General features: G+C 37.6%; 2 protein-coding genes across 2 annotated transcripts; both read right to left on the minus strand.

Annotated features, from left to right (window-relative positions):
- Positions 1-5312: 5312 nt before the first annotated feature.
- LOC143019396 (cuticle protein AM1199-like) lies at positions 5313-5955 on the minus strand. The gene is made up of 3 exons (XM_076175032.1): positions 5947-5955; positions 5609-5832; positions 5313-5502 (listed from the first exon to the last, which is right to left on the minus strand). The coding sequence occupies exons 1-3, from the start codon at positions 5953-5955 to the stop codon at positions 5313-5315; spliced, it is 423 nt and encodes a 140-aa protein (XP_076031147.1).
- A 4483-nt stretch (positions 5956-10438) lies between these two features.
- On the minus strand, positions 10439-11074 carry LOC143019397 (cuticle protein AM1199-like). The gene is made up of 3 exons (XM_076175033.1): positions 11066-11074; positions 10725-10948; positions 10439-10628 (listed from the first exon to the last, which is right to left on the minus strand). Exons 1-3 carry the CDS (start codon positions 11072-11074, stop codon positions 10439-10441), a joined length of 423 nt encoding a protein of 140 aa, XP_076031148.1.
- Between the last annotated feature and the right edge of the window lie 3518 nt (positions 11075-14592).

Here is a 14592-nt window from a genome sequence, read left to right on the forward strand (position 1 = left end):
GTTGATGCTTTCGATGTGGAGGAACTTGTGTCTGCATCCGAAACCCTCGTCCCTTTATATACGGTTCAGGGAGGGCGAGACCACAACAGTCCCACAACAAAAACACTTCCCATCCTCTGCAACTTTTTTATCCACCTCTTTTAAACAGTTGCAACCGTACGTGGAAGATGGGGACACTGCTATCAATATCTTTGTTAATTTTACCTTTCTTCTTCTTCTTCTTCACAATCAGGCTAAACTGTGCTCACATACACTGCTTCGGTCAATTCAAAGAGAAGGATCGCGATGATTCCAACCTTGAGGTTCTTGCGAAGGCGATTGAAGGTCAGGTAGGTATAAATGAATTGCAACGAGTAGGAGGGCTTATTTTCACCTGCCAGTTCAGCGGTAATTTTTACGTATTGATCACAAAAGTTCAAATGACAGAACTTAACTTCATAACATTGAGCTTAGAAAATAGTTTTGGAGCAAAATAACTCATCATTTGCAATTGGACACAACCCAAAGGGCTGGTCAAGAAAGAGGACTGACCTCTCCATTTCCACTTTAATAACCTTGACGCCTCTTTTTTCACAACCCTCACCACACCAACTCCTATTTTCCCCTACTGCCCCTTCTCCATGTGTTATACTTTCCACAACCCACTTGAACGCGTCACAGCACATTATCTATGGCTAATTTTCCTCTAGATCATCATTTATTTCTAATTGTGCTGATATCATTATGTCTATATTTGTAAAAGTAATTTCCTCGTCTTCTTTTTCTTCTTCTTCGTCTTCTTGTTCTTCTATTTCTTCTTCTCCTTCTTCTTCTTCTTCTTCTTCTTTTTCTTCTTCTTCTTCTTCTTCCTCTTCTTCTTCTTCTTCTTCGTCTTCTTTTTCTTCTTCTTCTTTTTCTTCTTCTTCTTCTTCTTCTTCTTCTTCTTCTTCTTCTTCTTCTTCTTCTTCTTCTTCTTCTTCTTCTTCTTCTTCTTCTTCTTCTTCTTTTTCCTTTTTTTCTTCCCTTTTCCTCTCCTCTTTGTCTCTGTTTTATGTATATATATATATATATACATATATATATATATATATATATATATATATATATATATACATATACTGTATAGATATATATATATGTATATATATATATATATATATATATATATATATATATATATATATGTATCTACATATATTTTTTATTCTTATATTTATGTTTTTGATTTCTCACTTTCTTCCCATGCTTCATCCCACCTTGCCTAAAAAATATTTCTATATCTCTTATTTTTCATATATTCTAAATCTTTATTCAATTATTGCCTTGTGATTTCAATTTTATTTTCATTAGTTTTGCACCTTGGCTGACCTAAATACTTATACTTCTTCATGTATGAGTTCCTCAATGCAAATTATCATTTATACTGTTTCATTTGTTTTCTGTACTTTGTTTATTTCTGATTATTTTCTTTGTGGCAAGTGTTCCTCTTTCCGTCCTACTACCATAATGTATTTCTGTTTGTCTACTACATCTCTTATTAAAGTTTCTCTTCTTCTAAGAACCCTTATCACATCCTTCTCCAGATCTTCTTTTCCTTCTTTCTATTATTCCTTAGTTTTTCTTTACAGTTCTATTCTTCTTTAACCACCCTTTCTGTCCTTGTTTGAATTTTTAACTATTTTTTTTCGCGTTTCCTGGCCTTCTCACTATTCTGCTTCATGTTTTTCTTTAACTTCATCTTCTCTTCTTTGACTTGCTATAATCTCAACTCAACCATCAAGAGTTGGTTAAGTTACTGTCCATTTGTTATGTATCGGCTAGGTTCGAGTTCTCAAACTTACAGCATCTCAATTTCCTAATACACTTCCATCGAGCTACATACTCCTATTAGTCTCGATCGTGTTTTCAAGGAGTTACAATTGGTTGATAAGATGTGTGTATATATATATATATATATATATATATATATATATATATATATATATATATATATATATATATATATATATATATGTAAGAGCTTGTTGATTACAAATTCAGTAAGAGAAAAGGAAGGTTGTGTATACAGTATACTATGTTAAAATTGTTCCTTTATTTACATAGACCAAACGGGTAAAGGTTTGAACAAATATAGCATTAGAACGAGGCAATTGTCAAGTGGACTGTTTGTTCACCAAAAAGGACTATGAACTGAATATTGACTGGAAAAACTCAAAAGTAGAAATATTATTGAATCATATTATATTAAAAGTTGTTTTGAAAATAATATGAATTTGAGTTTGGGTTTATACGAAGTAGATAATTCTAATATCAAAAAGATTGTTTGTAATAATTTTAATTCAGTTTGTACTAACCTTGTTCACTTGGGACCTTTCCGAATCCCCTCTCTCTTATGTATATAATATCACTTATGTATCACTACTTTGTACCCTTGAAGATGTCTTAAATAGACGAAAAGGTTCGGTAACCGTATCTTTTATTTCACAGTGGTTTCTGCAAAAACATTTTATAACGTGTTTTGTGACTTCTTTGCATATATACATATACATACATACATACATATATATATCTATCTATCTATCTATCTATCTATCTATGTATATATATATATATATATATATATATATATATATATATATATATATATATATATATATATATATATATATATATACATACTGCGTTAGACACCACAGCATTGTCACAATTATTTATCTTCTTCCTAATATTTTCAATTCTCCTCACTATAGTCTTGACTTTGGGAGGGTGATCGAAAACCAACTGTCCAAAGTTATCCATTTTAATAACAAATTCGACGTTTCGACTTCAAGGAGTCGTTTTCAAAATAATTATATTTATCACAACACAATTACACAAAACACAGAACAACTACATTTTTACGGACTGAACAGGGCGACGTCTTTCCATATACATGGAAAGACTTACAGTGATGTGTGACTTGATGATCTGACCCTAGCAGATCGCCTCAGGGGAGGGGGAGGGGGAGAGGGAGGGGGAGGGGGAGAGGGAGAGGTAGGGGGAGGAGTAGGGGGGGTCGGGGCAGTAGGCGAAGCGAGAGGGGTGGACATAATCTCACCATTGGTGGGATTATTTCTCACATGTCTTGATGAGCTATTGAACAAGGGAATGGCCGTAATCATTTTAGATTGCATATTAATGCTAGGAGCCCATTTCCTGATATACATAACCTCTAGCATCCTTAATTCTCTTACATCATTACATTGTGTAACTACTTCAGTGTTGTCAACAATGGTTGCTCTATCAAGGGAAGAATGATGCTTGTGCTGAAAATGATTTTTAATCGCTCCCTGTTGGAGGTGGAGCGTTAGGTGACGGCTGAGATTACAGGTCGTAGACCCAATATGTGCATATTGGTAGAGCAAGCAGTCTCCATAATTACAGTTGAATTTGTACACCATATTGATTTTTGACAGAGTCTCAGACTTGCAAGACAAATAATTTTTCAGCACTAAGGAGCAAGTGCGGGGGTTCTTATAAAAAATCACCATACGTAAGACATGGCTGTCTTCCACCGGTTTGCAATTCCTAAATACGATTGTAGAGGCTAAGTATATCAGGGAATGAGCTCCTAGCATTAATATACAATCTAATATGATTACGGCCATTCCCTTGTTCAATAGCTCATCAAGACATGTGAGAAATAATCCCACCAATGGTGAGATTATGTCCACCCCTCTCGCATCACCTACTGCCCCGACCCCCCCCCCCCTACTCCTCCCCCTCCCTCTCACCCTCCCCCTCCCCTGAGGCGATCTGCTAGGGTCAGATCATCAAGCCACACACCACTGTAAATCTTTCCATGTATATGGAAAGACGTCGCCCTGTTCAGTCCGTAAAAATGTAGTTGTTCTGTGTAATTGTGTTGTGATAAATGTAATTATTTTGAAAACGACTCCTTGAAGTCGAAACATCGAATTTGTTATTAGAATGGATAACTTTGGACAATTGGTTTTCGATCACCCTCCCAAAGTCAAAACTATAGTGATGAGAATTGAAAATATTAGGAAGAAGATAAATAATTGTGACAATGCTGTGGTGTTTAACTCAGTATCTATCAAGGAGAACCTGCGCCCTAATTATACGATATACATATATATATATATATATATATATATATATATATATATATATATATATATATATGTATATATATATATATATATATATACATATATGTATATACATATATATATAGACATGTTATAAATGTATATATATATATATATACATATATGCATATGTACATATATATATACATACATATATACATATATATATATGTATATGTGTGTGTGTATGTATATGTATATATACATACATATATACATATATATATATATATATATATATATATATATATATATATATATATATATGTATATGACCATGCTGTGGTGTTTAACTCAGTATGTATCAAGGAGAACCTGCGCCCTAAGTATACGATACACACACACACACACACACACACACACACACACACACACACACACACACACACGCACACACACACACATCTATATATATATATATATATATATATATATATATATGTATATATGTATATATGTATATATATATATTTTTATATACATATATATGTATATATGCATATGTATATATATACATATATATATATATATATGTATGTATATGTATATGTATATGTATATGTATATGTATATGTATATGTATATGTATATGTATATGTATATGTATATATATGTATATATATGTATATGTATATGTATATGTATATATACATGAAGTAGAAGTGAAATTAAAACCCACGATAGAGCATTTTAGTTTTATATCTGTTTAGGCTATACACACCCTTCTTTAGAGAAACTACATATGCGAGAACAAAGATTTGCTTATATACACTTCATCGAACTGACCACCCTACTGTCAGGTCTCATCATGTTCCCCTATTTCTCACACTCATTTTAGGGGTTATTCTTTTACTTTCTTTGTTATGTTTTTCTAGAGAAGCTTTCCACTTTTTGACATTATCAAACTCAGAAGAGGCCGCTTCTTCAAATAATTTCTATCAATCCTATCTAGTTATATTTTATAAAGTTGTATATTCATTGTGTGTATGACTGTTTCCTTTCCACCCACTTGGGGCTAGAATTGTTCCAGGGAATATTGTTCAGAGGTAACAAACACTTTTACGTTCTTTTACTGTATTTAGTATTCAGGAGGCATGATAATAAATATATGGCACTGAATAATCAGGTGATCCAAGTCGAGCATATGGGCAGATTCAAAACGGCGGTTTGACGAACGACGACCTAAGAGTCGTTCTCATCTGAGTCTTGGGCTCTCCTCTGCTGCTCGGCGAAGGCGATCTGGTCGAGGGCGTGCTGGGGCACCGGGTGGAGGGGCAGGGGGGCGACGGGCAGGAGGTCCGACACGGGACGGTAGCCGAACTCATCGGCGACGAAGGTCAGGGGCACGAAGGTACCGTCGTCCAAACGGTAGCTGCAAAGAACATCAACGTTAGAGTAGGGCGCGACACCACAAAACTAAATCAGTATTTGCATACAGAATCTTAGACCACACCACGGTGAAGACGACGAAGACTTACTTGAAGGCGCCCTGCATGACGGAGCCTCCCTCGGAGCCGTGGGAGCCGACGGTCTTGACGGCGATGCCGTTCTCGGCCTCGAAGTCCAAGGAGTGAACTCCCAGGGCGTCGGGCTGGACTCTGACGTCCTTGAGGGTGGCGACGAAGGGGAGTGCCTCGGCGGAGTCGTCGTCGGGCCTAGGGGCAGCGTTGGCCAGGGCCACGAGGATGCAAAGGGCGGCGACCTGAAACAGAACGAAAGGGTATGAAGTCTCTTCCCTTCTTAGACGCTAAAACTCGAAGCGGATTTCTCATAAAGCGTCTCTAGTCGGTGGCAGTGTCGCATGCTCGTGACTTACCGACTTCATGTTGATGCTTTCGATGTGGAGGAACTTGTGTCTGCATCCGAAACCCTCGCCCCTTTATATACGGTTCAAGGAGGGCAAGACCCCAACAGTCCCACAACAAAAACACTTCCCATCCTCTGCAACTTTTTTATCTTCCCCTTATAAACAGTTGCAACCGTACGTGGAAGATGGGAACACTGCTATCAATATCTTTGTTAATTTTACCTTTCTTCTTCTTCTTCTTCTTCTTCTTCTTCTTCTTCTTCTTCTTCTTCTTTTTGTTCTTCTTCTTCTTCTTCTTCTTCTAGATACACAATCAGGCTAAACTGTGCTCACATACACTGCTTCGGTCAATTCAAAGAGAAGGATCGCGATGATTCCAACCTTGAGGTTCTTGCGAAGGCGATTGAAGGTCAGGTAGGTATAAATGAATTGCAACGAGTAGGAGGGCTTATTCTCACCTGCCAGTTCAGCGGTAATTTTTACGTATTGATCACAAAAGTTCAAATGACAGAACTTAACTTCATAACATTGAGCTTAGAAAATAGTTTTGGAGCAAAATAACTCATCATTTGCAATTGGACACAACCCAAAGGGCTGGTCAAGAAAGAGGACTGACCTCTCCATTTCCACTTTAATAACCTTGACGCTTCTTTTTTCACAACCCTCACCACACCAACTCCTATTTTTCCCTACTGCCCCTTCTCCATGTGTTATACTTTCCACAACCCACTTGAACGCGTCACAGCACATTATCTATGTCTAATTTTCCTCTAGATCATCATTTATTTCTAATTGTGCTGATATCATTATGTCTATATTTGTATAAGTAATTTCCTCGTCTTCTTTTTCTTCTTCTTCTTCGTCTTCTTCTATTTCTTCTTCTCCTTCTTCTTCTTCTTCTTCTTCTTCTTCTTTTTCTTCTTCTTCTTCTTCTTCTTCTTCTTCTTCTTCTTCTTCTTCTTCTTCATCTTCTTCTTCTTCTTCTTCATCTTCTTCTTCTTCTTCTACTTCTTCTTCTTCTTCTTCTTTTTCATCTTTTTTCTTCCCTTTTCTTCTCCTCTTTGTCTCTGTTTTACGAACTGTCGCCTCACCTACAAATCTATCACTTAACAAAAGAGTTTTCTTCCTTGCCCCTAATATATATATATATATATATATATATATATATATATATATATATATATATATATATACACAGTATATATATATATATATATACACATATTTCATTCTTATATTTATGTTTTTGATTTCTCACTTTCTTCGCATGCTTCATCCCACCTTGCCTAAAAAATATTTCTATATATCTTATTTTTCATATATTCTGAATCTTTATTCAATTACTGCCTTGTGATTTCAATTTCACTTTCATTAGTTTTGCACCTTGGCTGACTTAAATACTTCTTCTACTTCTTCATGTATGAGTTCCTCAATGCAAATTATCATTTATACTGTTTCATTTGTTTTCTGTACTTTGTTTATTTCTAATTATTTTCTTTGTGGCAAATGTTCCTCTTTCCGTCCTACTACTATAATGTATTTCTGTTTGTCTACTACAACCCTTATTAAAGTTTCTCTTCATTTGTTTTCTGTACTTTGTTTATTTGTGGCAAATGTTCCTTTTTCCGTCTTAGTACTACAATATATATCTGTTTGTCCACTATATCTCTTATTAAAATTTCTCTTCTTTTAAGAACCCTTATCACATCCTTCTCCTGATCTTCTTTTTCTTCTTTCTATTATTCCTTAGGTTTTCTTTACAGTTATTTTCTTCTTTAACCACCCTTAAGGTCCTTGTTTGACTTCTTAACTATTTTTTTCCGTGTTTCCTGGCCTTCTCACTGTTTTGCTTCATGTTTTTCTTTAACTTATCTTTATCTTCTCTTCTTTGACTTGCTATAATCTCAACTCAACCATCAAGAGGGATGGTTGAGTTGGTTAAGTTGCTGTCCATTTGTTACGTATCGGCTAGGTTCGAGTCCTCAATGTGACAGCGTCTCAATTTCCTAACATACTTCCATCGAGCTACATAGTCCTATCAGTCTCGATCGTGTTTTCAAGGGGTTACAATTGGTTGATAAGATGTGTATGTATATATATATATATATATATATATATATATATATATATATATAATATATATATATATATATATATATATATATATATATATATATATTTCAGAGTTTGTTGATTACAAATTCACTAAGAGAAAAGGAAGGTTGTGTATACAGTATACCATGTTAAAATTGTAACTTTATTTACATAGACCAAACGGGTAAAGGTTTGAACAAATATGGCATTAGAACGAAGCAATTGTCAAGTGGATTTTTGTTCACCATAAGGACTATGGACTTAAAACATTGACTGGAAAAACTCAAAAGCAGAAACATTATATAATCATATTATATTAAAAGTTGTTTTGAAAATAATATGAATTTGAGTTTGGGTTTATATAAAGTAGATCATTTTATTATTAAAAAGATTGTTTGTGATAATTTTAATTTAGTTTGTACTAACCTTGTTCACTTGGACTTTTCCGAATCAATCGGGAACCGTATTCTTTATTTCACAGTGGTTTCTGCAAAAATATTTTATCACGTGTTTTGTGAATTCTTTGCATATATATATATGTATATACATATATATATACATATATATATAAATAAATATATATATATAACATATATATATATATATATATATATATATATATATATATATATATATATATTTAAGATTATTTCAGACAAATGAGAGAGAATGCGGGTGGGGAAGGGCAAACGAAGATGTGTTAGGAATAGAGTTTATTGCCCTAACGTTGCGAAGATATTTTTGCTATATTTATTCCACCTTTTAACAAATAATCATCAATAGCTATGGTGTTTATAGAATTAGGGACAGAAATAAAATGAGACTTATCCTTTCCCGGGGTCCGGACGTTTGAGCCATCGTAGATCTTCTTGGCTTTCCTCGTTGTCCTGGTGATCAAACCTCCGGGGTATTTCAGCTTCCTAAAGGTATTCTTGATGTAAGTAAGTTCATCCTCTAGGAATTCTTCACTGCAGATACGAAAAGCTCTGAGAAAGAAACCTATTAGAACACCCGTTTTAACACGTCTGCTGTGTGCTGAAAAATAATGGACAAAGTCGTCCCTATTGGTGGGTTTCCTGTACACTGTCCCTAATTCTATAAACACCATAGCTATTGATGATTATTTGTTAAAAGGTGGAATAAATATAGCAAAAATATCTTCCAATAAAATAGGAAAAATATTTAAGAAACATAATAATATGCGTAATAATCTCAGTGTCATTTACCGTATTCCATGCAACGGTTGTCCATCATCTTATTTCGGTGAGTCAGGTCGAGGGTTCAATAAACGCTTGAATGAGCACAAAAACGATCTCAGGGCTCATAGAACATCTAACTCCCTGGTTCGTCACCTGGACAAATGTGGACATCTACCTGATTGGAACAACGCAGAAATTCTACACGAGGGATTTGAGAAGAAAATGAGAAAAACTGTGGAAGCTGCACATATCGCCGCCAACAAGAACAACAACGACAGAGACGGATTTAAATGCCTCTCGAAAGCAGCAAGTGTCCTAATAATTAAATCGTTAGCCAAAGGGAAAACATGACGCTCATACCTTGGCGGGTTCCCTCTCACTACGAATATAAGAATTGTGATCCGTCTGTAATGCTGTAGTCCTCTGAAGAAGACCAAGTTGGTCGCAACGTTAGGGCAATAAACTCTATTCCTAACACATCTTCGTTTGCCCTTCCCCACCCGCATATATATATATATATATACATGAAATAGGAGTGAAATTAAAACCCACGACAGAGCATTTTAGTTTTATATCTGTTTTGGCTATACACACCCTTCTTCAGAGAAACTACATATAGTAGAATAAAGATTTGCTTATATACACTTCATCGTACGGGCCACCCTACTGTCAGGTCTCATCATGTTCCCCTATTTCTTACACTCATTGTAGGGCTTATTTTCTTACTTTCTTTGTTATGTTTTTCTAAAGAAGCTTTCCACTTTTTGGTATTATCAAACTCCGTAGAGGCCGCTTCTTCAAGTAATTTCTATCAATCCTACCTAGTTATATTTTGCAAAGTTGTATCTTCATTGTATGTGTGATTTTCTTATTTCTGCCTCCCGTACTTCCAAAGTAAATTCAAGGGCTACATCATCACTTTTACCTACTGGACACTAGAATACCAGTGTTTCATTTATCTATTGGGTCATTATATGATGTATTGGGTCATTATATGATCCACTGCCATATCGAGAAAGTTTCCTTTCCACCCACTTGGGGTTAGAAGTGTTCCAGGGAATATTGTTCAGAGGTAACAAACACTTTTACGTTCTTATACTGTATTTAGTATACAAGAGGCATGATAATAAATATATGGCACTGAATAATCAGGTGATCCAAGTCGAGCAAATGGGCAGATTCAAAACGGCGGTTCGACGAACGATGACCTAAGAGTCGTTCTCATCTGAGTCCTGGGCTCTCCTCTGCTGCTCGGCGAAGGCGATCTGGTCGAGGGCGTGCTGGGGCACCGGGTGGAGGGGCAGGGGGGCGACGGGTAGGAGGTCCGACACGGGACGGTAGCCGAACTCGTCGGCGACGAAGGTCAGGGGCACAAAGGTCCCGTCATCCAAGCGGTAGCTGCAAAGAACATCAACGTTAGAGTAGGGCACGAGACTATAAAAAACTAAATCAGTATGTACATACAACAGCACGGCGAAGATGACGAAGACTTACTTGAAGGCGCCCTGCATGACGGAGCCTCCTTCGGAGCCGTGGGAGCCGACGGTCTTGACGGCGATGCCGTTCTCGGCCTCGAAGTCCAAGGAGTGAACTCCCAGGGCGTCGGGCTGGACTCTGACGTCCTTGAGGGTGGCGACGAAGGGGAGTGCTTCGGCAGAGTCGTCGTCAGGCCTAGGGGCAGCGTTGGCCAGGGCCACGAGGACGCAGAGGGCGGCGACCTGAAACAGGACAAAGGGTATAGCGTGTCTTTCATTCTCAAACCTCGAAACGCAGCTTTTATATAGCATCTCTAGTTGGTGGCAATGTGGTCTGCATGAACACTGCTTGTGACTTACCGACTTCATGTTGACGTCTTTGATGTTGAGGAGATTGTGCCCGTATCGAAATCCTTGCCCCTTTATATACTGTTCAGGGAGGGGGAGACCTCAACCGTCCCTCAACAAAAACTCCTCCCGTCCTCTGCATCTTTTTATCGTTATACACTTCACACTTCTTAAAGATGTACATGCACGCTAAACTGTGTCCATATCTAGTGGTTGAGTCAGCTCAGCAACGGGGATTGCAATGATTTCAGCCTTGAGACTCTTACGAAGGTCATTGAAGTTCAGCTAAGTTTGAACGAATTGCTACGAATAGGGCATATATTCACTTGCTAATTTAACAGGAATGTTTGAGTGCTGCCCACAAGAATTCAAAGGAAAATAATTCATATCATTGAGCTTAAAAAGTAGTGCTGAGACAGGAGAACTTTCTTGCCAATGTACAGATTCCAACCGGGAATGCTCGAGCTTGTGCATATTTGCAGTTGACGGGTAAGGCGGCGTACCCAGTGTCAATTTGACAAAGCCGATGAGGTAAAATGACAACTTAGCATATTAGGCTGTAGGCATTCTTTTCTGGAACTGAAACATCGAGAATCAAAGCCGTATTTCATTGGTTTCCCTCCATTTCACTGATTCGCTGTTGAAGATGGTGGGGAGTGTACAGGAGGAAGATTGCCTGTGTCCATCCAAAAGGAAAGGAAAGGTGCCATCCGGTATAGAACGTGTTATTCCGTTCCCTTCTTCGTGTTCACCCGACCTCAAACCGAATGAAATCAACTGGCGGCAACAGACAGAATAAACATACAAGAGGATTCCGATGGTGAAAGGGTTAGAGGTTAGACCAGTGGTTCCCAACCCCAGGGTCGCGACCCAAACTAGGGTCGCGAGGGTGTTTTTGAGGGTCGCCAGAGGGTCTTTTTTTAACTTTTTTTCATTCAAGTTTCAAATGTATTTAAATTCATTGTGCTAGTAAATATAAACTGAACTATAAAAACGAAAGTTTATAAACATTATGCAAGTACGTAGAAATATAACATGAAATGGTTGAATTTATTATTACAATTAGGGTCGCGACTCCAGGCTAAGAGTGGATTTAGGGTCGCAGCCAAAAAAGGTTGGGAAACACTGGTTAGACCATCCTAGTGACCGTCCCCGAACAGCGCCAGAAAAAGGACGCCGACGGCGCAGCCTCATCTTCCACCATCAGGATCAACCGACCCTTCCAAGGTCCGTGCGATCGAGCGAGTAAGCAAGTTTTTTTTCTTTTCATCTGCGGGCTGGCAAGCTATTGTGAAAGGCAGTCATGGCGTTTTTAAACAGAAGGATAAAAAGTTGCCGAGGAGTGGACAAGAAGATTTTGTAGCATTAGACCGGGTGGGGCGAGGATCCGACAACGAACACGTCTCTCGACACTGAAAGCATCAGCATGAATTTCGTAAGTGATGGACGATGCTCATGAAGGCCACTGTGCGTCGTGACCGTCTATGGATTTTTTTTTTTTACAAAGCTCACTCCTCCGGACTTAATGTAGGTGATGAAGGCGTCACTTTTTTGACAGTGTTTCAGGTCGCCGCCCTCTGCGTCCTCCTGGCCCTGGCCAACGCCGTCCCCAGGCCTGACGACGACTGTGCCGAGACACTCCCCTTCGTCGCCAAGACCGTCGGGTCCCACGGCTCCGAGGGAGGCTTCGTCATGAAGGACGCCTTCAAGTAAGTCTTCGTCGTTTTCGTCGTCGTTTGTCCCAAAAAATCTAAAAATGACTTCTGATTTTGTTGTTGTTGTTGGCATGACCCTGTTTAATGTTGATGTTCTTTGCAGTTACCGCTTGGACGATGGTACCTTCGTGCCCCTGACCCTTCGTCGCCGATGAGCTCGGCTACCGTCCCGTGTCGGACCTCCTGCCCGTCGCCCCCCTGCCCCTCCACCCGGTGCCCCAGCATGCCCTCGACCAGACCGCCTTCGTCGAGCAGCAGAGGAGGGCCCAGGACTCAGATGAGAACGATTCTAAGATCATCTTAGCGTTCCCGGAGACTAACTGCCCCCACCGTCTTCGCGAGACTTTATTACTATCTATACTATATATATCTATTACCATGTCCCTGGAAGTGTAAATACATTTTATGAAACCATATATATATATATATATATGTATATATATATATATATATATATATATATATATATATATATATATATATATATACACACACATATATGTATATATATGTATGTATATATGTGTATATATATATACATGTACATATATATATATATATATATATATATGTAAATATATATGTATATATATATATATTTATATTCTTTTGTATGCACGAGCTCAGTTGAAGTTGAATGATTTATTCCTCAACCTTTAGACCCTGTAACACATTTTCTGATGCATAATATAAGAAATGTTAAGTAGTAAGTTCTATTAGATCCTTAGATACATCCGATGCCTAAGAAGAATTGGTAACTTAACAGAATGGTAATGTGTTATAGACTTAATATTCTTTACATTTCACAGTATAAAGGTTATTCTAAATTGAATAAATTCCTATGGAACTGCGCTTCGCGTGTCAGGTCTTTTCCAGAGCGTTAGTTATTAGGAGACTAGCTGCTTTGGAAAGGCATATAAATCCTTCTCTATCGTTGTTGTTTATTTGGGTATTTATATGTGCAGCTTCCACCGACTTTCTCATTTACTTTTGTAGTCCCTTATGTAAGATCTCGACTTTGTCCTAATCAGGTAGGTTGCTGCACTGTTCGAGGTGGCGAACAAGTGAGTTGGATGTCCTGTGTGCTCTTAAATAATTTTTATGTTCGCTCAATCTTTTTTCAATCCCTCGACCTGATTCACCGATGTACGCTAAGGGACAGGCGCTACATGGGATGCGATAAATCACACTGAGGTTGTTGTGATTATCAGTGTGGTCTTTAATTTTTTTTCCTATTTTATTAAAGGAAGCCTTAGCAATTTTGATCCCAGCTTTCAATAAATACCTATCAATATCCTCGGTGTTTTCAGAATTAGGCCCAGTTATGAAATGTGGCGTGACATGATCTTTAGTCACTGCAAGGTCGTTTGATCTGGATGCCTGGACGTTTGGTCCGTTGGTTCGGGCGTTTGATTCATCGTGGTTTTTCTTTGTTTTGTGTTTTGTTTTATTGATTAGGCCTCCTGGGTATCTCAAGTTTTTGAATGTGTCTTTAATGTATGTTAATTCGTTTTCAAGGAACTCTTTGCTGCATATACGATAGGCTCTGAGGAAGAAACCTATTAGGACACCAGTTTTAACTCTTTTACTGTGGGGTGAGAAAAAGTGAATAAAATCATCTCTATTGGTAGGATTCCTGTATACCGAAAATATTAAATGATTATGGCCTCTGTGTATTAATGTGTCTAGAAAGGGTAATTTGTATTCTTTCTCTTGTTCAACTGTGAACTGGATGTCCGTATGAATTGTGTTAAGTCCTCTTATCTTGTTTTCAATATTGGTTTCTTTCGGCACTATTACAAGTATATCATCTACGTACCTAAG

This window comes from Oratosquilla oratoria, chromosome 37, assembly GCF_046742065.1.
Source record: "Oratosquilla oratoria isolate Oo_2021 chromosome 37, ASM4674206v1, whole genome shotgun sequence".
Classification (NCBI taxonomy): domain Eukaryota; kingdom Metazoa; phylum Arthropoda; class Malacostraca; order Stomatopoda; family Squillidae; genus Oratosquilla; species Oratosquilla oratoria.

What these genes read in the sequence shown, in the direction of transcription:
- LOC143019396 (XM_076175032.1), bottom strand. An exon ending in GTCATGCAGGGCGCCTTCAA is followed by an intron (nt 5,503 to 5,608) that starts GTAAGTCTTCGT and finishes TGTTCTTTGCAG; the next exon opens with CTACCGTTTGGACGACGGTA.
- LOC143019397 (XM_076175033.1), bottom strand. An exon ending in GTCATGCAGGGCGCCTTCAA is followed by an intron (nt 10,629 to 10,724) that starts GTAAGTCTTCGT and finishes TGTTCTTTGCAG; the next exon opens with CTACCGCTTGGATGACGGGA.